At 31.7% G+C, this 23,793-nt stretch overlaps 1 protein-coding gene and 3 long non-coding RNA genes across 7 annotated transcripts; 2 read left to right on the top strand and 2 right to left on the bottom strand.

Annotated features, from left to right (window-relative positions):
- Positions 1–4,114: 4,114 nt before the first annotated feature.
- On the bottom strand, positions 4,115–6,902 carry LOC103833430 (obg-like ATPase 1). Its single transcript, XM_009109517.3, has 12 exons — positions 6,645–6,902; positions 6,385–6,552; positions 6,175–6,298; positions 5,995–6,086; positions 5,785–5,883; positions 5,607–5,720; positions 5,399–5,463; positions 5,209–5,325; positions 5,059–5,134; positions 4,802–4,894; positions 4,673–4,723; positions 4,115–4,480 (listed from the first exon to the last, which is right to left on the bottom strand). The coding sequence occupies exons 1-12, from the start codon at positions 6,729–6,731 to the stop codon at positions 4,382–4,384; spliced, it is 1,185 nt and encodes a 394-aa protein (XP_009107765.1). The 5' UTR covers positions 6,732–6,902; the 3' UTR covers positions 4,115–4,381.
- A 440-nt stretch (positions 6,903–7,342) lies between these two features.
- Positions 7,343–9,757, top strand: LOC117127208. 2 transcript variants are annotated; one of them, XR_004450032.1, is made up of 6 exons: positions 7,343–7,588; positions 7,714–7,841; positions 7,924–8,059; positions 8,169–8,406; positions 8,545–9,258; positions 9,633–9,757. It is a non-coding gene; the product is annotated as an uncharacterized LOC117127208 (long non-coding RNA). The 2 variants fall into 2 exon arrangements; XR_004450031.1 differs by lacking the exon at positions 9,633–9,757 and having other exon boundaries at positions 8,545–9,407.
- Positions 9,758–14,936: 5,179 nt separating this feature from the next.
- Positions 14,937–21,337, top strand: LOC117127209. The gene is made up of 3 exons (XR_004450036.1): positions 14,937–15,179; positions 15,287–15,350; positions 15,488–21,337. It is a non-coding gene; the product is annotated as an uncharacterized LOC117127209 (long non-coding RNA).
- On the bottom strand, positions 16,992–22,584 carry LOC103833428. 3 transcript variants are annotated; one of them, XR_004450034.1, is made up of 3 exons: positions 22,451–22,584; positions 20,870–22,349; positions 16,992–20,671 (listed from the first exon to the last, which is right to left on the bottom strand). It is a non-coding gene; the product is annotated as an uncharacterized LOC103833428 (long non-coding RNA). The 3 variants fall into 3 exon arrangements; XR_004450035.1 differs by having other exon boundaries at positions 17,029–20,950; positions 21,044–22,349; XR_004450033.1 differs by having other exon boundaries at positions 17,029–22,349.
- Between the last annotated feature and the right edge of the window lie 1,209 nt (positions 22,585–23,793).

The raw sequence follows: 23,793 nt of genomic DNA, 5'->3' as shown, positions 1-23,793 counted from the left end.
TGCTGTTATCTTGTGTTTCTCTTTTTTGTGGCAGCTGGAAGAAAAACCTAGTGACATATGTTTTTTTTTGATGAATAACCTAGTGACATATGTTATCTGTTGAATATGATCTTGACGGATATTGTTCTCCCGGTTGTCTCCTGTTTGGAGCTGTGTCTCTTCCCAATATTTTGTCTTGTATTGATTGGAAGCTCAAGAGTTGCTGGTACTGAAAGGATTTTCCTCCCAGCTAATGCTCTCATCTTCTGTTGATGCAGCGTCTGTGATCCTTTGGATTACACTTGGTACAATTATCTAAGAAGCTTATGAAATCGTTGTCATGCGATTCTTATGGGTTTTTTTTGTGATTTGTATCAATTCTATCTTCTATTTTATCAGTTATCATTTTGGTTGGTTCTTTGTAGTCTTGTTGTATCCTTCTTTAATGGAGTTTAAACTCTTTAAGATAAATGCAAGTTTGGTTTGATAAAAAAAAAGATATTAAAACGCTTAATAGAATTTAGATAGAATATTTTTATGTTTTTTTTCTTTTTTGAACTAATTCCAAAAAAACTTATTACAAACGTTCACTAGTTTGTTTATAGCTACATATTAGAACACACAAATTTATTTTCTTAGTGTCAGTAATAAACACTATTTTTATTTTTTTTTTGCTAAGTTATATTCCATTTAAAATGCATGAGACCAAAGAGTTTACAAAGCATTGCTTAGTGGGCCAAGAGCCTTAAACAAAAAGAACCAAACACTATTAGTTTTTAGTGTTCCTAAATCATATAATCTTCACTTGTGTTGTTGGCTATGGAGAAGCTCAACCCACGAGTTTCCTTGTTGACTGTGGCTCAAACATTTGAACCAAAGCAGATGGAAGATTTCTCCCAACAACAGTTCACTTGGTTCTTCACCAGGTTTTGATGCCATAAAGAGTTCACATTTCTCTCAGACTTATAAGGCTGCTCGTGTTTTCCCCACACCGTTTTGAAGGTATAGAGCTCAAGGAAGCTACTTTGTCAGGCTCCATTTCTGACCAAAACAACAATAGTGAACGAGTCTTCTTTCAGCGTGTATGCGACTGGTCTGACATTGATTCTTCACATCAACGTCAAGGCCAGGAAGAGATAGTGCATAAGAATCTCATCTTGCAAAGCTCTGGTCACAATGCTACTACTGCCTCTTCTTTGTTTAAAGAGTTTCTTTAAGTAATCAATGACTATCTAGAATGACAAAAACGTGAAGAACATAAAAAAAAAATGAAGTTATGTTGTTGACTTACCTTTAGTTTTCTCTTGGTTGGCAAGATATCAGTGAATCTTTCTGAATTCGTGTCTTCTCTGACCTCTCAAACCCATCTTGAATACATATAAAAAAATCTTCGAAACCTGGCTCAGGAAACACAGATACAAACCTCACAGCTACTCTCGGAGTCTCAGATTATCAAGCAGCGGTTCTGAGAACCATCCTGTTTTATACTGGCAACAAAGCACATCAAATCAAATTACAAGTAGTTTTGCTTGGGAGGCTTTCTTATCTCTCGCTGAATATACTCGTCTTCAAGTTCAAATAGCTGTAGAAATGTTTGGCATTTGAAAGGAAATACTTTAAAAGCACAAAGAGGAACTTAATTATCATCTTATAATCCACGGATTCAGTTAGACATTTCCAATGTATTCATGATATGCTTCCACATAAACTATCTTAAATTCGCTAAAAGAGGATGTAGAGGCTGAGATCATCGGAAATTGGCGCAAAAATCTAGACACATTACTACACAAAATTTTGACTTAAAACTTCTACAAGTTCTTCGATACAAAATGTGATTTCTGGAGAATTTGGACACACTTCCATTCTTCTACACTTCACCACGGATCAATACTTTTAAATAATGCAACTCAAGCTTGTTTGACGTTGACTCTATTTCCTAACAAAAGTGGATAAACCGTCAACCACTTATCTACAAATTCGATAATAATCCCTTGGATACCGCCAAGAGTCTCTAGGGCTCGGGAGATAGAGGGTGGGTAGTGCACTCACTACAAACGTCTCCTTGCTCGGCAAGTTACCTGAATACAGTTCCACTTTCTATGATTCCCATCGTTTCTCTCCAAATCTCACCTCGCAATAAACATAAGAGATACATACATTCATCAAATTTAGCTTATTTATTACTATGTGTTGATCTTCGTACTGAACTCAAGATCAGATTACAATGACTGAAACTAGTTCGAAGAGAGCGAGACCTTAGTCAAATTACGCAGAAGTGGCGGTCACGGACGGGAATAGATCTCGAAACTGAGACGGATCAGCCGGCTGACCGGAGCGGGAAGTAGTTGGAGACCACCGGGAGTAGAAGGAACCACCGGAGCTTTTGCCTCCTGCCTCCCTGCCTTTATGGCGAATTGTTTGAAACGACACTGTTTCAGTGTTTATATGTGGACTGGTCGAAATCTGATTTCCTGCCGGTTAGTCCATACCGGTTTAACCGGTTTGATCAGTTTTAATCTTCTTTCTAAAAGTCTAATAATGCCAAAAGGAACAAATAAAATATTTTTCTTGGTATAATCTAAAACAGATAAAATTAAATATTTTGACTTAAAGAAAGGAAAAAAAAATAGAAATCTATAAAGCATTAATTATATCATAAAAATAATCTGTATAAACCGATAAATGTTGTACTATTTTTTTCAATTGGTTACTTTTGAATCCTAATGTTTTGATTAGAAAGTTTATTAAATTACCTTTTTTTTCCATTTATGCTCATGGGAAACGTATATTGATATGCATGCATGTGTACCACATATACATCAAAGACATTTTTAACTCTTGACAAATGTTTACATTTGAGTATTTAATAATTTAATAGGGTCGACCACCTATTTTCTACGAGAACTATTGTATAGTGCTATATGTGTCCGAAACTATTGCCTCTATTCCATGTTCGAAATCGTGCTAGGCGCAAATCGGACGGTAAGTATGGACCTAGCGAGTTAACAATAAATCAGGGAGTAATAGAAGATTAATTTTATTATTATTTTATTTAATTTAATATTTAAAATTAAATACAGATATCATAAATACATTATTATTTGAGACTTTTAAATATATTCAATTAAATTTTATAAAATTTTGGTTCTCTAAATACCAAAATTTTGAATAATTCGGATATTTAATCAATTTCGGTTTGAATTTGGTACTATTTTTTTGGATCGAGATCGGTTCGGTTCTTCAGATTCGGGTATTTTGCCTAGTCCTTATATTATTGACATGAAAAATAAATAGAAAAATATTTTTGATAAATATATCCGTGCGGACACACGGATCAAAGTCTAGTTTTATTTTAAACTAAAAGAAGAAATTACTACGTAAATATTTTATATTTTAAATATGAAAAACATGAATAATTTTTGAATTTTATTAAATTTATCTGATTAGGTGACAAATTGTCACATCTTTTCTCTACCAAAAAAAACAAACATATGGTTAGCGGCTTATTTTTTTCTTCCGCTATGTATATTTGGTTAATTTTCCCTAAAATTAAATGTTTTGATAGTCACCAAAAAAAAAGTTTTGACTAACAGAAATAGAAATCCAAAAACATTATTATGCCACAACAAGAATGAAAATATGGAAACAAATCAAGAGGGATGAAACCAAATGGCATCGTTAAGTTTGAAGTTGGAGAGACTAGGTAAGCGTTGATGGTCTTTGTTGCAAGATTTGTTTGTATACACATACGTCGATGCATGGAGTTGAACATTTCGTGTTGACTGAAATGGCAGTCATCGAGTGAAATAGATGGAGTTAGGCTCAATACCAAGGGTGTGATCAGCAGGCACGGTGATACCCAAATCGGAAAACAAAGCCTCATCGCCTAGAGAATAGAATCCACCTCAACAAGGAAGGTGTCCAAAGGTATTTGTTCTAGGTCTTTTGCATCCCTCTTGTACAGGCCGAAGATCTCTTCAAGCTTGTTCTATTCGAGATTCCTAAAAAGCGGAGAAGAGCCAAACAGGGATCAACTCATTACAATATGGTGTAGAGGAAGCAATGGATTTGACCATCCCCAATGTAATTCCTTTGTTTCTACTGATTAATATTGATCTATCTGAAAGCTCTCAAGTAATGGAGCTTGTAATATGCGACACTGCACATATAATTTGCTTTTAAGGCATTTGTTCCACTCGCAATCACTTCCAAGTTTCAAAATAGCAGAGAAAAAGAACACAGAAGGCTTAATGCTCTGTCTCAAGGCAAAGACATGTCTTAGCTAACTGAAGAAAAGAACAAGAGTTACAGATACTTTTGTGTTTGGTAAGCCAAACTGCGACTGTCAAAAACAGAAAACACAGTTTGGTTCCACGCATAGGATAAAAGACAAAGATGGATCTCATTTCTTGCCACCACCGGAAACGTTGAACTTGAAGAAAATGATATCTCCGTCTTGGACAACATATGTTTTCCCCTCCTGTCTGTATTTTCCAGCCCCCTGCATTATTAGTTTATATGATTCACATTAGTCTCCACTGTCACATCCGTGAGAATCAATAGGCATTTTTCATCAGCATCATGCGGTTAATCAATATAGGATGTCAAGAGCTTCCTTAACATCGTTAAGTCTGTTTTTAGAGGCAGAAAAACTAAAGACATAGGAGGAGGAAATGGAGTTTTAGACAAGTACCTTGACTGCAGTTTCATTGCCAAGTTCCTTGAGATCCTCAAATTTCATGACCTGTCATATCAACAACGACATCGGAAATAAACCACATAGCATTCAAATTAGTGTATTGAGAAAAGAGAAGAAGGCAACCTCGGCACAAATAAAGCCTCTCTCAAAATCAGTATGAATGGCCCCAGCAGCTTGAGGAGCCTTTGACTGACGTCTTATTTGCCAGCACTTTACCTGCAAACAAAAATATCATTGGTGGCTGTTAGCTTTAGGTGCAATACTTGGCACTTTACACTATCAAAAAGCTCACTACAGAGAAATAATGCTTAGAAGAACATCTCATATTAAAGCGTGTTGCGAAGACAAGTAAAATTACTAGTAAAGCGGGATTGAAATACCTCATCAGGCCCTGCTGTAAAGAAGTATATGAGGTTAATAGCTGAAAATCCAGTTTTGATGATCCTCGGAAGAGCACTGGCAAAGAGGATCATTAGAATCACTTGAACGGGTGGGTTCATAAAAGAAAAACCATCTTCAGGAGCACTAACCTTTGCAGTTTGTTCTCCTCACAATACTTTGCTGCTTCGTCGGGGAGCATATCAGCGAGACTCCTTTCAAAAACACCACTGAAAGGAATCATAGTATCACCACCGTGCTCTTGAACCCTACATAACGATGAAACAAATAGTTTTGGTTGAGAAGAAGGGAAGCAGATGCGTGGTCGTAGAATGCAAATACCAAGCATGAATCTTGGGCAAGAACTTGTTTTTCTTCCTCTGGTAGTCTCTCTCATTCATGTTAATCTGTTAAAGTTAAAATTTGAGAGCAATCAGTGATCATAAAAAAAGTCCAAAAACAACATGCCTTAATAAATCCCACGCTGAAAAATTTAGTTGAAACAAACTTGGAAAGCATAGAGACTAGAAAAGTGTTTAAGATTACTGACCAAGTAAACAACAGGCTTAGCGGAAAGCAACTGGAAAGTGTTCAAAATCTCGATATCAGCTGCTTTCCAGTCTCCAAAACGGACATCCTTTCCTTCTTCCAGCCAAGCTTTTACCTGTACCCAAGTCATTTTAACATTCGCAGTGCAGGAACAACATTTCATAAGCATAAGCGCATACCTTTAGCAAGAGCTCAAGTTCAACTTTGAGGGCCTTGTCATTGCTCCTCTTCATGCTCTTCTCGACATCTTCAATCTTCTTTTTAATGAATTCAATATCCTAAAGTTGCACCAAAATAGACAATGGATGGAATCAATACCAGGATCAAACTAATAACAGAAATAAAAAAGACAAGTGTCAATTAATGTCAGAGATCTAGATGTTCTATACCTTAAGTCGCAACTCTTCAGTAATGGTCTCCAAATCTCTAACAGGATCCACAATGTCATCAACATGAATAATATCAGGATCTTCAAACGCACCTGCACGTGTTTAGACGAAAAGTTAACTAACCAGAACAAATAATTCAATATCAAATGCACCATTTCAGCAAAAAAAATAAAGACATACGTAAAACATGGAAGATTCCATCAACAGCACGAATGTGAGACAAGAAGTTGTTCCCAAGTCCCTGTCCTTCATGAGCGCCTCTAACAAGCCCAGCAATGTCGTGTATTTCCAAGAACGCTGGAATCTGAGAGGCAAATCACAAATACACACAGAAACCGTCAGCTTGAGAAACGGTTTAAATCATCATTTTTCAGTAAACAGTAACGTTACCTCACTCTTAGGCTTGTATAACTGGCAAAGCCAATCGAACCTCTCGTCGGGGATATTCACACGCGCCTCGTTAGGCTCAATGGTACAGAAGGGGAAGTTCTCAGCTGGAATCGAAAGCTTCGTAAGAGTGTTGAAAAGTGTAGACTTCCCCACGTTTGGCAGCCCCACCTGCGATGATACAAACCAAAATCCAAAGTGAATGAATTACATCGATCTAAGGTTTCTATTGATCAAAAGAGAGAGAGAGGGAGATGGATTACGATTCCGATCTTGAGGTGAGACGAGAAGCGGCCAAGAATAGGCCTCTCCACGGGACCTGCATCCTTTGCTTTTGCTTTCGGAGGCATGTTTCTCCACGGGATTGAAATGGAAAGCTAAGCTTGAGAGAGATTCTAGGGTTTTTGCTGATCCAAGCTAGACGCCGACGCTAAAGGTTAAAGAGGAGAGGAGATTGATTGCTCATCTGGTTAACGGACCGGTCTTAATTGGACGGACATTTTCCGGTTTACCTCCTACCGTTGCGGATATTATATTATTATTAACCCAATTGGGGACAAAGTAAACCAAGTAATTCGATTCTTGCCAAAAAATCACAATACTAAAACGAAGATATCTAGAGTTTTTAGGGTGTCCACGTAAGCATATAAATTCAAACCAATCATAAGTCAAGAATGTGCCATGTCATCAAATTCATACGTAACTTTTACATGTCGATTGGCTTCCGGCAAAGAGCAAAATAACTTTCTCGATTCACCTTCTTCCACAACCCGTAATATCTCTCACCTTTTCTAAATGTAAATTCACCTCCTTATCTCAAGAAATCCAAGCCGATTGCTGGTTCTGCCTCTCAGAAGAACATCCAGTATCTGAGCACGGAAGCTGTGATCTCAGCTCCAGGTAAATTCAATAATCGTATTAGGTTGTTCAACCATTACAGACCAAGCAAAAGCTAAAGAAATCTCCTACTGTTACTTCAGCCATGCCATTGATGACCGTGTAATCAATCTATACAAAACCAATCACGTCACGATTCGGTACGACGAATCTCTCTCTGCCGTGAAGAAGACCCTCGAAGGAAAACCAGATTCGGCCAAGGGTTAAAGTCGGTGCTGATCTCTTAGTCTTCAATAAGTGCTAAAAGCTGCCGATGAGTATAGTAGGAGCTTAACATCACAATACTAGGCAGCTTTGAGAGGCTTATGAGGTAAAATATACTCGCAAAACTTTTCTCTTTTTTTTTTCCTTTTGTTCCTTGAAGAAGTAATGTTTCTTTCAATAACTCGATTTTGTCATGAATGGAATCATGCTGATGTAATTTTCTCATTGTAGAATGTTGGAAACCACAGGAAAGAGAGTATCCAGATTGAAGCTTTTAGTCAGTAGACACAGAGAAAGACGAAGAATACTTTTATGCTGATGGGAACTTTGTAGAATATGTTAGAGACAAGGAAGTCAAGGTTCGAAATACTCATCTCTCACAGTACAACTTATACCTGACGTGCTTTTTAGGTTGTCTTACAAGGTTTGTTTTGTTTTTAGGATGCATGTCCTGAAAGTATTGACATTAATCCAATGTAACTAGCCATAGGATGAACTTTCTCAAGAAGATATTGGAGTCATAAAGATGCGTATTTCTTAACCTGTAGAAAAGGCAAGTCATTTAGGGCCGTAACAAGTAATTGTTTTAGAATATGAAACACTGATTGGATTAGTTGGAAATATTATTTTCAGATTAGCATTGTCATACATCACACACTTAGTCTACCTCGGGTTCATTATTACAGGTTTTTTTAGCTTTAAGGAGATTGAAAGGGAACTGGAATAGGATAAGATGACATTTGAGACACAGCTTATCATTAGTTTTGCTAATTCCAGAATGGTGACTTCAGTTAAGTCTCATATTGATTTTGCTATATCAAAAGCTTTGCTAAAATGAAAATGGTGTCCAGTTAACATTAGTTTTCTTTGCATGTATTCAAGATATTTATCATGAGGAACAATAAGTTTTCCAGCGTGAAGCTGGTTAGAGCTTTCTTTCTTTTCTTTTTTCTGAGCAACAGCTGGTTAGAGATTTCTAAATCTCATGATATTTCGTTACTCACAATATAAGGGAACAATGGGCTTTGCTTCACCTTTTCTTCTCTATTGTGGTTTGCATAGATAAATATGCAGAGACGGCGGTGACGAAAATACTAATCGAGCTGAAGCCTTGCAATCTGATTATGTATTTGACTAAACTTCAGGGTACGTTTATATATACCTTTATCTCTATCTCTATTGCATTGGACTACAATAAACGAGGTCAACTTTTTCCACTTGAATAAACTTCAGTAACTCTTTATAGGGTTGAGGTTATGAGGCAGGTTCATCTCAGGCTTAACAGGTGCATTGAATAAATAAACTGTTATAGAGACCCGATAGTCTCCCATAGTAATATCATCACGCCTGCGGTATAAAGGGTTCTAAAAGACAAAAAGAATCTCTAGATTTCCAAAATACATTGGAACCAGATACCTTTTTTCCTTATATGTGGGTGTTAATATGTAACAAACTGATGATCACAAGCATTATATAATATAGGAGTGGAAGATGGAGAAGAAGTCTTCAGATAAGTTCAATCCGGATATTGGTGGAGAGAGCCCAAGAGTAGGAGGCGAGATAAACGACGAGGAAGCCCCTTTGATTACGTCCCGTTTATCTCATATTGGTCGGACGCAGCTCGGAAATCACGCCGCTTAAGATGCCTGGTAAAAACGCATGATAGAAGGTTTTGCTTCCAAATTCGTTGTTTTTTCTTTGCTACGTAAAAAGAATCTTTGAAACCAAAAGAGAGGTGCAGCAGCATCCGAGACCGTGTGTCCTCTCGTGTCTCAGGTGAAGAATGTTGTACTTGGCTTCAAAATTTGCAACTTTATTAAGAAATATATAGCTGAGCAAAATAGTAGTATGATCGATGATTAGCTTAAAAAACGTTAAAAAGTCACATATTCGTTTATAATGAATTGACATTAGAGTTATATATATATATATATATATATATATATATATATATATATATATTCTTGTGGCCTTTATTGTTTCCACCATCTTCATTTTTTTTTATAAACCAAATAACTCTGAGTTTTTGATTGCTGACTGCTGAGCATTTTTTTTAATATATACTAGGGTTAAATCCGTCCTACGGGCGGATACACAAATATACAAATAATTTAAATATATTTAAAATGTTTAATTCATTTTTAGCTAAGCATTAATTTAATTTTTATATATTTATCATGTTAAATTTGTCTATCTATTTTACAAATCATAAACTTTATTAACTCTTAAAATCATAAAATAGATTTTTTGTTTAAGTTTGTTATAAATTAGCTTATAACGATACATCACCTCAATTATTTTTAACAAAACAACATCTTTTTTTCTGAACAACAACAAAAAAACATCTAACAAATAGTTGTAGACTTAATCTAAATCTAATGTTAAATTTTCTAAGTTGCTCTCACATACACAGTCAGCACACAAAAAGTATTATGGTAAACTAAGTTTGTCATCATCTACCTTTATCGTGGAAAATCATCATCTGTTGACTTAAAAGAACCGTTTCTTATATGTTTGCCTCTTAAAATTTTCCGACAAACAATAATGTTTTTATTTATTTTAATATATATGAAGATGTTTACTTATTATGTATTGTATATTGTATATTTACTTATTCTTATATACAAAATAAGAAACAATAATGTTTACCTTATTCTCTAAATTAGCACATCTCATTTAATTTTCGATGATCCTAGACTGCTTTTGTTACAATGAAACAATAATGTGATAAAGACCAAACAAATATTATTAAAATTAATCACATTTTTTTGACCGAGCTACGATTCACTAAAATAAAAGCAAGTTTATCCACCACAAAGAAATGTCAAGTTTAGAGATAAGAGAGTTGATTTTGGCACTGCATCAGCCTCTTTATTACATAATCTAGGGATATGATAGAAAGAGCGAGCTTTAAAGAAGCTGCTGAAATGGTCAATATCAAAGAGAATGCCATTACTCTCCTTGATGAGTCTGTAGTTTGGAGCAAATTAGACAACATGAATGTCTTAAAATCGAAGAAAATATATGAACGATACTTTGTCATATACTTGTGCAATAAGTTGATCATGCTAATCGTTATCTCTATATACCTATAGATATTATATAGTAAAATTTGTATAACTTTATATATAATTTGATAGTAAATGTGACGATAACGTTTTACAATAATACAATGTTTTCTAAATTAAAGTATTATCCTAAAAAAATTGTAAATAAGAATTATGGTGTTAATATCTGAATGATGAAAATCAACTGATAAAATAAATCTTAGTTAGTAAAGAAGAGTAAGCCAAACCGATGGTTACGTTTTTATACATGCAATAAAAACATAAATTATAAAAGAAAAGTAAAACATATTTATGGATATTAATTATTAAGTAATCGAATTATTAAGTAATAACTTCTAGCGTAATAATTATAAAAATAGAACATAACTTCTAGCGTAATAATTGTATTAGAAAAACTTAGTTATTGGAGACTGGAGTTAAATATCATAACACCCAACAATGATATACGAAAATGATTTTTGTTTTTAAAAACTATGTAACTTTACACATAATATATAACCAAATTTAGAAAACAAATGTTAAACAGAATGTTAAATGAAAACAAATTCCCCGCAACAGTTATTTTAAAGAGGAAATTTTGAAGATGAAAAGAAAAAATGGATAAGCTATACTGGAAAAAATAGTCAATTCAAGTCTGATCACTATAGGAGCATGATTAATAATTCACTATAGGATTAAGACAAATAATTTAACCGATATTTCTCCACAATGAATCCCTCAACAAATTACCACATTTTTGACATTGAAAAAATATGTGGGGATTGTTATTATTTTAAAAGGATAAAACAATTTTTTTTTTTATCTTTCTTCAAACAAGATAATCACAAAGCAAACACAATTATTTACATTTTTCCTTCTTGAACATTATTTTTACTTTATGTTTAAATTTCAGCTAAATTAACTTTGTTACAACTATCTGCTTTTTACTATTCTTTTATTGAATCGATCAGTCACAACCATTTATGCTATTTCACTTTGAACTAAGCAACTTCAAAATAAATTTATACATTACGGTCGCTAACCACTATCAAATGGATTGGAAAAAAAATGTCATTCTCTTTCAACTTATTTCTATCTTCATGTTTTTAAACATATTTTCTTTATTAAGACCATAAAATAAATTATAAATTCATTTAGGAATAAAACACATGAACCCGGCGCGTAGCGCCGGAAAATCACTAGTTATACTAAAAGGGGGATATAAGCCATGGAGAGGGTGTCCACATAGGATAGAAAAATCAACCAATCAGAGAATCCGAAATTGCCATGTCATCTCATTTATTTTTCGTAAAAAATAAAAAAAACAATGCGAAGGTGAGAATCGAACCCGGGTTAGTATGATATATATATAGGACAGTTACCACTAAGCCATTGAAACTTTCTTGGACACATATACAAGAACCACTAAGTATATAATCACAAACTCTTATGTACATTTACAATAATATGAATTCAACTTTCAAGACTCCGATACTTTGTTTTGTAAAAAAAAAATAAGTAAGTGACTAAGCTAATATATTCTTAGAAAGTGTGAGAACGTTGACAAATATGAAAAAACATAGATTTTTGTTTTCGTGACAAAGTTAAGAATTTTGTAAAAGTAAGTTTAACATATAAATTTTCGTGACAAATATGAAAAAATATAGATTTTTGTAAAATTTTGACAAAACAACTCATAACATACTTCTCTAATGTCTTAATAAAATATTATTTAAGGGTGCAATAATTAAATATATTAATTCAATAAATTTTGTAATTTATAGACAAAACAATAACACAACAAATTTTGAAACATTTGTTTAACCTATCAATTTTTTTTTCATGAGAATCCAACTAAACAAGATAAAAATAATAATTAGATTTAACAAATATTTAATTACCATTTTATTCAATTTTGATTAATTTCAAATTATCATAATGTATCTTTTTGAAGTTACAAATATGAAAAAGCATAGATTTTTGTACAATTTCACAAAACAACTCAAAACATATTTTTATAATGTCTTAATAAAATATTATTTAAGGATGCAATAATTAAATATATTAATTCAATAAATTTTATAATTTATAGACAAAACAATACCACAACAAATTTTGAAACATTTGTTTAACCAATCGATTTTTTTTTCATGAGAATCCAACTAAACAATTAGATTTACAAATATTCAATTACCATTTTATTCAATTTTGATTCATTTTAAATTGTAATAATGTATAATTTTGAAGTTACAAAAAAATAATGTTCTTTCTTTATTACACTAGCATTATATATAGATTCTATATACACAAAATAAATATAATATAACAACATAAAATTGCTTTCCCCGATTCATATGAAAACTTTTTAAGTTATCCACCAAAGCAAATTAATTAAATCAATGAAATTGTTAAAATACAGCAAATTAATATATAATTTTATTTTAAATTAAATTATTTAAAAAGTGTATTTTCGTTAAAACAAAATAATAAATAAGTAAAACTGATTTGATGGTAATTTTTATGATATATATATATATATATATATATATATATATATATATATATATATATATATATATATATATCAATTCTGTGAAAGAAATAGAAGCTTAATATGGAAAAAAATCTTAAATACAAAAACCTCTAAAAATTAACAAAAAAACTAATAAATTAAACTATGATATCACTTAAAAGCTTCTTTGACCATATTAATAAAATATTTAAGCGATAATTAGACAAATTTGATTTTTTTTCCAGCAACAAGTTTATTACTAATTAGCATCAGTTATTTCAAAATGTTTAAGAAATGGTGGACAAAAAAATAGGATGGCCATTAATGATATATGAACTATGAATAGTACTTTGTGAAGCAGACTTAGATAACATATCTGCACATCCATTTTCAGTCCTTTTTGATGCCTAAATTCAATTTCTTCAGAGTAGTTATTCCACAAATAGATCGTATGAGATATTGTTTTGATATGTAGATTTGTTTTTTCAATGTTAAGAAGATTGATAACTGTAAAAATGTTTCATTCGTATATGATATGTCTATAACCGAGTCTCCAACATGAGACAAGTTTGTTTAAAAAGTAAATAATTTTATTTTTCTTATATTATATAATCAATATATATTATTTACTGATAATAAAAATATAGTTCTTCATCTATCACAAATATCTATGCAAATATGTGAATCAAGTACAACAATCAAACAACATAATGATTTCCACAAAGAAAATTTTAAAAATATATTTATGTTATGTAGTCATATTTTATATTTTTTAAATAATGTAATACAATATTATACATTATTTTTTTAGAATTGAGAAATGCATATATCACTTAGACAAATTAAGCGATAATTAAACAAATTTGATTTTTATTTTGTGAGCAAAAAGTTTATTATTAATTAGCATTACTTATTTCAAGATGTTTAAGAAATGATGGACAAAAAAATAGGATGGACATAAATGATATATGAACTATAAATAGTTTTTTGTAAAGCTGACTTAGATAACCCATATGCATATCCATTTCCAGTCCTTTTTGATGCATAAATTCAATTTCTTTAGAGCAGTTATTCCACAAAGAGATCGTATGAGATATTGTTTTAATGTTCAGATGTGTTTCTTGATTGTTAAGAACATTGATAAGTGTAACAATGTTTCATTCGAATATGATATGTCTATAACCGAGTCCCCAACATGAGACAAGTTTATTAAAAAGTAAATAATTTCATTTTTCTTATATTATATAATAAATATATATTATTTACTGATAATAAAAATATAGTTATTCATCTATCACAAATATCTATGCAAATATGTGAATTAAGTACAACAATCAAACAACATAATGATTTCCACAAAAAAAATATAAAAAATATATTTATGTTATGTAGTCTTATTTTCTATTCTTTAAATAATATAATACAATATTATACATTATTTTTTAGAATTGAGAAATACATATAATATCTTATCCGCGCGTAGCGCGGTTAAAAAATCTAGTATTAATAAAAAGAACTTTTCTTAACTTTATGGGTTGGTGGTGCTCTCAATTTATTCCATGCAATGCTGATAAGGATCTGAGTTTTTTTCTTTTCACCAGTTAACTCGGTTTTAAATTTCATCATATCCGGATATGGTAGCAGTCACTAGTACAAGCTGGCATATAAAGGAACTCTTTCATGTGGTTGACAATTAAAAAGAAGTTCATGTCAACCACACTTGAAAAATTCAAGTAACCTGATGTTGTCAGTGATTATATTTTTCTCCAACTTATGAAGATATCTATAGCCTACATTTTATCTAATGTAAGCAATGGGAACTAGGGATGTTATAACGGGTTTCTTTAGCGAGTTTTTAATGGGTATTGAAAATAAATTAATACCCAATTAAACCCATTTAGTGTATTGGGTTTTTAATGGGTTATCCGGCTAAGACCTATTTATTATATGGGTTTAGCTAAAATAAATGATGATCCTAATAACCCATTTAAGTTTTTTTCTTTAATCAAAAACGTTGTCGTTTAATTTTTATATACAGGTTTTCTAATTATATCAAAAAAAAAAAAAAAAATTTGTCTACTCTTTCTCTCCGCAGCGGAGACTCCGCCTAATCTCAATCTCTTCTACAAGCATCGAAGGTTTGATCTCTCTTCCTATCAACTTCCATGTTTATATCTTCTGAGTATTGTTTATTTTAGTGGTTTATTGGAGTAATCATCTCTCATCTACTTGTGTTTGTGGTTAGGATCAGTAAACGTTAATGCTCTTCTTGTGTCGCTTTACTTCTTCATCATCACTGCAAGTTCCAGGTAGTAATACATGAATGTGTTGATATTATTTGATTATATATTTGTGACGTGATTGTGATTGTGATTTCCTTATGTTTTGTGTTTGTGATCGTGCTAAAATCTAGATTGATTAAGATAATTTGTTTTTGTTCTTTTAGTTACAACATGGATCAGTTAATAGACATGAATGAAGAAGTTGCTCTAGCTGAGATAAATTTAGAAGATACACAACCACAAGCACAGCAAAGTGAAACTCAAGTAGGGGAATCAACTCAAGCTCCACGCAAGAGACGTAAAACATCGCCCGTTTGGGAAGACTTTGTGTCAGTGGGAGTAGAAGAAGATGGCAAAGAAAGGGCCAAGTGTTTGCATTGCGGTACGAAGTTAGTGACACGTAGTGAAACGAATCACAGCTTTGGGACTCATCATCTTCAACGCCACTTGGAAACTTGTTCAAAGAAGCCTTTGAAGGAAGCTAAACCTGCATATGATCAAAAGATAGATCGTGGTCTGATTAGCGAGGTAATCATATATCATGATCTCCCTTTTAGATATGTAGAATATGAGAAGGTCCGAGAATGAGACAAGTATTTAAATCCAGAGTTTCAGCCTATTTGTAGACAGACCGCTGCTGCTGATGTTTTTAGGAAGTATGAAATAGAAAGAAAAAAAGCTGAAAAAAGTGTTTGCTAGCCACCTTGGTCGGGTTTGCTTCACTTCTGATCTATGGACATCTCGTCCTCATAACTTAGGATATATTTGTCTTACTGTGCACTTCATTGATTCAATGATGGTTGGAACTTGCATAGTAAGATTCTGGCTTTTTGTGATTTTAAGCCGCCACACACAAGAGAAGAAATCGCTAATAAGATTTTTGAGTGTATGATGGAATGGAGTTTAGATAAGAAGGTGTTCTCTATTACCTTGGACAATGCTACTAACAATGATAGTATGCAGAGAAACCTCAAGGAAAAGCTTCAGATGATTAGTGGTTCTGGCTTGTTACGTGATGGCAAATTTTTGCATATAAGATGCTGTGCTCACATTCTGAATTTGATAGTAAAAGAAGGCTTAGAATTAGCAAAGGATTTTCTGTATAACATCAGGGAAAGTGTTAGATACGTGAAGGCGTCTCAGACAAGAATTCAAGTGTTTGCAGTGTGTGTAAAGCGAGTGAGGAGTGGAAGTGGAGCTGGTTTATCACTGGATGTTCCTACCAGGTGGAATTCTACGTATGAAATGCTAGTTAGGGCATTGAAGTTCAGGAAAGCATTTGAAAACTTGGATGTTGTTGACAGAAACTACCATTCATTACCTTCTGAACACTACAAGAAAAATGGCTTTTCTTAGCGGCCGAAAAACGCTATCTAAAGATACCATAGCGTTTTAACAAGCGTTATATCATCGCCCGTTATAATAGGTCACACACTTTAGATAGCGGTTTATTGCATTGCTATCATATTACGAGATATAATAGCGTTTTTCTCTATGCAATAAAATATTCTTTTATAGCATTTCATTTATGCTATTATTTACATAATTATAAATACATATATTAATTTTTATTTTTAATATTATAATTGCAATTAACTAAATGCAATTATTTTTTAGTATGCTTTTATACGAAATAGAAATAATAATAATAATTTTATTAATAAATTACAAAAATGTTGTATTACACTAAACCGAAGCAAAAAAAAAATCTAAACTAAACCAAAGCAAAAACAAACTACACAGAAGTAAGAAAAACACTAAACCAAAACAGAAAAACCTAAATATAAATCTAAACCGCCGCATCACGTCTCGTCATCATCATCCGGCGCATCACGCGGTATCTCCTTTGTCTTCACTCTCTGGTGAGCAGAAGCCGCTAGCAACGACGCCGTACCTCTCCTGTCTTCAAGCTCACGACAACCACCAACTCTGCTCACGACCCACCTTCCTATACCAAAAAATCAAAACAAAATCAGAGAGAGAGAAAGAGAGAGAGGTCTATGTTGTCGGATGGCGATGGTGGTGACGAGTGGTGGTGGTGGTGGTGGTGGTGGTGTCGGACGGCATTGGTGGTGACCAGTGATGGTTTCAAAAGGAGGAGGTGACGAGCTTCACCATAAAGAAGAAGATTGCAGAGGACCAGAGGTTAGGAGAGATGAAGAGATGAGATTGTGGAAAGATTGATAATTTAGTTTAAGATCTATGAGGAATCGCAAAGGTCGTGAGCCGTGAAAAACAAAAAAAAAATAAAGAGATAATGAGAAAAAAGAATAATAATATCCGTTAGATTTAAGGTCTATCAACGGTGGTGATTAATATTATAGTTATCTTCACCATTTTGAATTGGCTCCTCCTATTGGTCAAGGTTTTTCCTCTTTGTTTTTTTTCTTTGTTGTACACTATTTCTTTAATGTTTGGTATATTTAATTGTTGTTTTTATTTTGTGGTTGATAATCTAGTTATTATTATAACTAGAGATTTTTCCCGGGCTACGCCCGGGGTTTTCTCCTATATTATAATTTTATTTAGTTTATTATGGATTTTGGATTTGACTAAAAATTTTATACTTAGACTGAATGTGATATATAAATTATTAAACAAATTTGCAATTATTTGTATTGATTTTGTTGACTAAATTTTAAAATTATTAAAATTTATCTGTTTTTCTTTCAATATATCAAAATACATATAAGTTGGTAACCAAACTGAATTAAAAAAAATTAGTTCAAATTCAATTATTCTTTTATCTTGTTTATTTGAATTTTATGAAAATATGGTCAAAATGAGCATATAATTCGAACATTTTTAACGTTAAAATCAGCCAATATATATATTAAAATTTTAATATTGATTATTTATTATTTGGTGATAAGAAAATCTATATGAATTTGTTATTAAGTGTTAAGGCAGTGAAGAAATGAAGAACAATTGAAATCTAAAAGTGATGTACATTGAAAGAATCCTTAAATTATGTCAAATACTTTTGTTTCCATGCAGCAAAACAAAATATTAAAAATTAAAATTATAATAATATTCTCTAAGAGCTATTTATTGAAAATTTATCATTTTATGTGTATTTGAACTATTGCATTTTATACTATATTATATTTAAAATTTTGTATAACTAATTTGCATTTTTTTTGTTATTTTGTTGGCAGTTTAGATTATCTTAATTGAAAAAGACATAATTATATCGTAAATGAATGAATATGAAGAACACAATTCTCAAATAATGCACTTAAAACAATATTATAGATTAAGTTGCTAATGTGAAATCAATTTTTGAACATCTACAACCATTTTAATATGTTTGATTGTGTATCATTGAATCTATTAAATCAGATTCTAAGAATTTGTAAAGTAAAATGAATTAGAAATATATAAAATATATTCTAAATTAAATAAATATGATATTTAGTTATTTTTGTCATAATAACGTATTTAGTTCATTTTTTATATTTATTTATTATTTTTAATTGTTAACTTATGATTGATTGTTTTTCTTATACTGGTATCATCTTTTCGTATAAAAGTGTGACATATATGTTAGGACAAAATAGTAATTGGTTGATTAACTGTCGTTTCTTATCAAAAGTCTATTAATTATTTTTGGATATTTTTTGTTTATTAAAATAAAATATTGTTTATATATTTTTTATCAATCGATATGTGATATTATTTAACTATGGTTGGATGTAGTAATCATGATTTTGTGTTTTTTTATTAAAATAGTTCATGATTTTAATGGTTATATTTTATGTTTGTCTGTGTTAGTTTTTTGAATTTTGGTGTTTTGTTACATAATGTAATATTTTATAGAGTTTATGAGTGAATGATGTTGAAATAATCTATAGATTGGTGCGCTATTCATTATTTTGTGTGTTGGCTGTGGTTATTTTAGGGAGTGTATGTTTTTGATAGATAATATGTATAAATAATTAATTTTCAACTTGGTTTTTAAGGAATTGATACAGCTATTAATCAGTTTTTCATATGTTGCTTAATTTTAATTCTAACTATTTTTACCACTATTTTCAAATTTTTACATTGATTAAGTTTTTTATTTAATTCACATATTTAATTTTTTGTGGTTTTAAATATATTTAAACTATGTTAATTTGTGGAGAACTAATTGTTGTTTTTGTTTAGTTTTGATTTTTTTCTGCAAAGACTCATAATGGATATATGATTTTATATATTTATTGTTCACTTTTGTACATACATGGCTTTTAAGCATCATCGTAAAATAAAAAAAAATCAATTATGAGTTTAATTTTAATAATTGTAATATTAATAAATATAATACTTTAATTTTAATTTAATATTACAATAATATTTTATGAAATTTAATGGACTTTAAATAGTTTTTTGTTAGACAATAAGAAACTAAATATTTAAGAATTATTTATAAAAGTTTATAAATCCAACCCCACCCCTTAAATACTAAACTCCAAACTCAAATGTTAGGATATTTTTGATTGAAAACGTTTTTGTAAAATGGTATTATTTTAAGAAATTTAACTTGTTTTTTAATTGGTTATTTTAAATCATATGTAGATACCATTAAATGCTTATAGCCTAAAAAAAGTTCTTAATAAACCTTGTAATGATCGGAAGTCATGTGGAAAGTAATAAAACATTTTTCCACAAAACTCTTAACTTATGTTGGGAGATAGATACGTTGATCTCAAGAAACCTGCTATGTCAGTTCAGCTCTGCATTCCCAAGTGTATTGAGGTTTTGAAAATTAAATCTAGACATGGTTTCAATGTTTACGATTGACGATGTACAATTGCGCAGGCTTTGCTTGATGTAAGATGCCAATGCGTGGATGATATTTTCTGTGCAACTCCACAGGATGTTTAAATTCAATTTATGAATCAAGTCACACTGGTAAAACTAAATTGGGTCGTTCTAATCTGTCTGTTAGTTGTGCTGTTTAATAATTCATCTTACAACATGAGGTACACTTATCTTCATTTTAAAGTCTTAAGATTTATACCTTCGGCTGTAAAAAAAATTGATACCATCGAAACAAAAAATTTGAAACCAAAACTAAACCGTAATAAGAAAATAACCAGATTACGCTGGGTTCGGTGAGAACGGAAAGTACTACTTTATTATTGGACTCATACTTAAAATTCTAGATAGCTAATGGGACCGCAACCTCTGTTTATAACTCATAAACTCCTGCGTTGGATCTCTTAAATGCAATGGGTCTTCTTGGGCATCAGAAATTTCTTGGGAGCAGAAGTTTGAGGAGCTTGTGTTGTTGGGTCCACCGGACTGTCTTGATGATTTCAGAGAATCAAACATATATAGCTATAAAACGAACTAAGTGGACGAACCTGCGGTGGAGAGTTCAGTACGTAATTGTTCAGTTCAGCAAGAGTAACTGTTTCATTTTTTCGCACATCTCCATACTTGGAAGATGTGAAGCTGTAACCATCATCAGATCCAGATAAACTACTAAAAAAAATTAATCCGTCTTTGGAGAACAGTGTGTATCAGATTTCATAAACAACAGTTAGTATGGAATCTCTTACGCTGCTAGAAAACTCTGGCCGGTGAGACATTCATTGCCAAAATAGAAGTGTGTTCCAGAAGTAGTATCAGGAAAAGCCAACCTGCAATACTCAACATGATCAATCATTTGTACCAAAACAGAGTTAATCAGTAATGAAGATAAACACAATGAAGCTTGCAATAGTTTTACTCACAAGCCGTTTCTACAGCAGTGCTTCTAGTCCTTGAAAATTCTGAACTTTCAGAAGCGTTAAATAAGTCATCGCGTTAAATAAGCTGCGATAATAACCAAAAGAAGAATTTTGAAGATACGGGAAAGCCAAGAGAGAGATGGATACAACATAAGTCCTTCACTGTTGCTTTGTAAAAAAGAGGACTGCAGGAGAGAGATTATACCTTTTCAACCTCTTCATTTGGCATATCTGCAATAAGAAGTCCAGCATCACCATAAAGCAGCTTAAAAAACATTCCAAAACATATGCAAAAACGCATCAGACAACAGTTTAGACCAAGTATAATACAACTTTAAGAAACATAGTACACAACCTTGAGGCTCTAAAGATGGCATGACGGATTTCATCAGAAGCAGAATGACCAAGACAACCTGCATCACTTTGTTTGAGCCTGAACCAATAAGAACCAAACTACAAATCAAAGACTTAATGTACATATATTAATCTCAATTACATTCAAGCAACGCCCATTTATTCATAGTTACAAAAACAACAACAAAGAAACCGACCTTCCATTGTGTCTATATTGTTGTCTGAACTCCTTGAATTTGATATTTCTCATGTTTTCAAAAGAGAAAGCATATTCAGAATTATTTCTTGACAGCCTCTCTGTTTTAATTAACAACACTCTCCTTGTGCTCCCTCCCTCCCTTCCTTTCTTTTTGTCTTCGACAAAGTAACTGCAATAACAACAAAAAGAAAAACTATACCTTTATAACCATTCATCAATTGATTCGACAATATTAGCAAAGATTTATGCTTTATTGAAAAGGGTCCCTTTTCTCAGAAACCGTAAACCATTGACGGCGTGGCGTCTACAGAAGAACAGACAGCTTCCAAGCTCAGTAATGAAGTGCTATAATTTTAAGAAACAGATCCATGGAAGAGAGAAGAATGAAAGAGTTCAGACATGACCTGTCTAGGCATGTATTCTAGGTTTCAAACAGATGAAATGAAAAGTGAAAGAAACAAAAGTAGACTACTTTTCTATGAATTGTAAAGTATAAAATCTTCATGAAATTGGAAGGTGGTCATGTGTTTGCTTACCGGAATTAATTTTCCATCAAGGAGAAGCATACTAACCCCCATAAATTCACCGGATTTCTTCCCATTCCAAGATTCCCAAATCTGAAGAGACCCACTTCAATGGTGGATCTAGAACGAACGGCCTACAAATCGGCGAGTCACGTGTTTGCCGTAACTGAAGAGATGATTTTGAGCTGCCGCGGCTTGTCGCAGCGTTGATAAAACGAACAGGGGACTCATCCTAAGGATAAAAATGAATTGTGCCAGGAATCAGCAAACGCAAGAAAGAAAATCAATATTTTTGCGCAAACAATCGAGATGCATACTGATGGCAAGACTTACCTTTGTGAATTTTGATGTCAATCGCACAGCCGCACAACCAACAATCCATCTGCTTTTATTGATAAAAATTAATGAGGTTGGTTTCATCAAAAAAACGGAGGTTTTACCATAAAAGAAACGGTGGTTTTACCAACAAAAAAAAAACAGAGGTGAAAGAATCGGCAACAGAGATGGAGAAGTAGAAGAGACGAAACATATCAACAAATCAGCATCTCAAGTTTGGGCTTAACAGGCCACACGGAAATTTTGGAACAGATAAAAAAAATCAGGTCCAACATTTTCATTTCTATCTGTGACGTGGTAAAAAGAAATGTTTTAATTGGTTAAATATTTTTTCTGACGTGGATAGTCTCACAAGGCTTCATATTCACCTTTTAGTATAGGTTAGATTGTGGGATTAAGATTTGTGACTAAACTTTTAAAAATATAAATTTTAAATTTATATATTGATTTTATAAAACTAATGATATAAGATTACAAAATGCTTATATTTCACTTTCTACAAGCAATTTAAGTCAAATAAAATTAAGATTAACAAACTCAGCAAAATAACTATGATTAATAAGATGATTAGATTTTACTTTTATAAGCAATATGCAATTTAAAGTTAAATAATATAAAATATTAGAGTTTTAATATTTTAGTTAGAGTTTAGGGTATATGATTAATTTGGAGTATGATATATATATATATATATATAGGGGTTGAGGGTTAAAATTTTGGAGTATTGATTTAAGATTTTAAAGCTAAAGTTTGAAACCAAATTTGAATTTATTTTAAGAATTAGATTTAAGTTTAATTATTTTTTTATTTAGAGTTTAAATTTAAAGTTATGAGTTTAGAATAGAGGTTGAGTATATGGTTAAAGGTTTAGGGTATTGATATTTGCAATTAATTTTTAAAAAGAAATAACTTTAATTTTATATTTAATATTTTAAGTTAAATTTAAGATTTAATGTTAGAATATTAGAGTTTAAAGTTTGTGTTTAGATTTTGGGGTTTAAAAATTCGTTTTAGGGATTTAAAAAGACAAACATAGCGTTTTTAATTTTGTGCTATTAAAAATATGCTATCATAGCGTTTTTAAATATATCATCTTTTCATAGCGTTTCAAAATATATAAACGCTATCTAAAACTAAAGGGTATGTCAACCATAGCAGAAAGGCAAAAAACGCTATCCTCTACTGCTATCAAAACCCATATTTCTTGTAGTGGAAGATGAGTGGAATCGTGGAGAAAAAATAAGTGAGTTGCTGAAACCTTTCAGTATTATTACTACTCATTTTTCAGGATCTAGTTGCTTCTAACTTATATTTTTCATTTACCCGACTGTTTGGTTGCT

The sequence above is a fragment of the Brassica rapa genome, chromosome A08 (assembly GCF_000309985.2).
Source record: "Brassica rapa cultivar Chiifu-401-42 chromosome A08, CAAS_Brap_v3.01, whole genome shotgun sequence".
Classification (NCBI taxonomy): domain Eukaryota; kingdom Viridiplantae; phylum Streptophyta; class Magnoliopsida; order Brassicales; family Brassicaceae; genus Brassica; species Brassica rapa.
This window is presented reverse-complemented; position numbering and strand designations above follow the sequence as displayed.

Bases quoted from the DNA above. Each gene is read 5' to 3' on its own strand.
- LOC103833430 (XM_009109517.3), bottom strand. From the start codon at position 6,731: ATGCCTCCGAAAGCAAAAGCAAAGGATGCAGGTCCCGTGGAGAGGCCT. The intron at 6,553-6,644 runs GTAATCCATCTC...GTATCATCGCAG, and splicing joins CTCACCTCAAGATCGGAATC to GTGGGGCTGCCAAACGTGGG. The intron at 5,884-5,994 runs GTATAGAACATC...GTGCAACTTTAG, and splicing joins CTGAAGAGTTGCGACTTAAG to GATATTGAATTCATTAAAAA.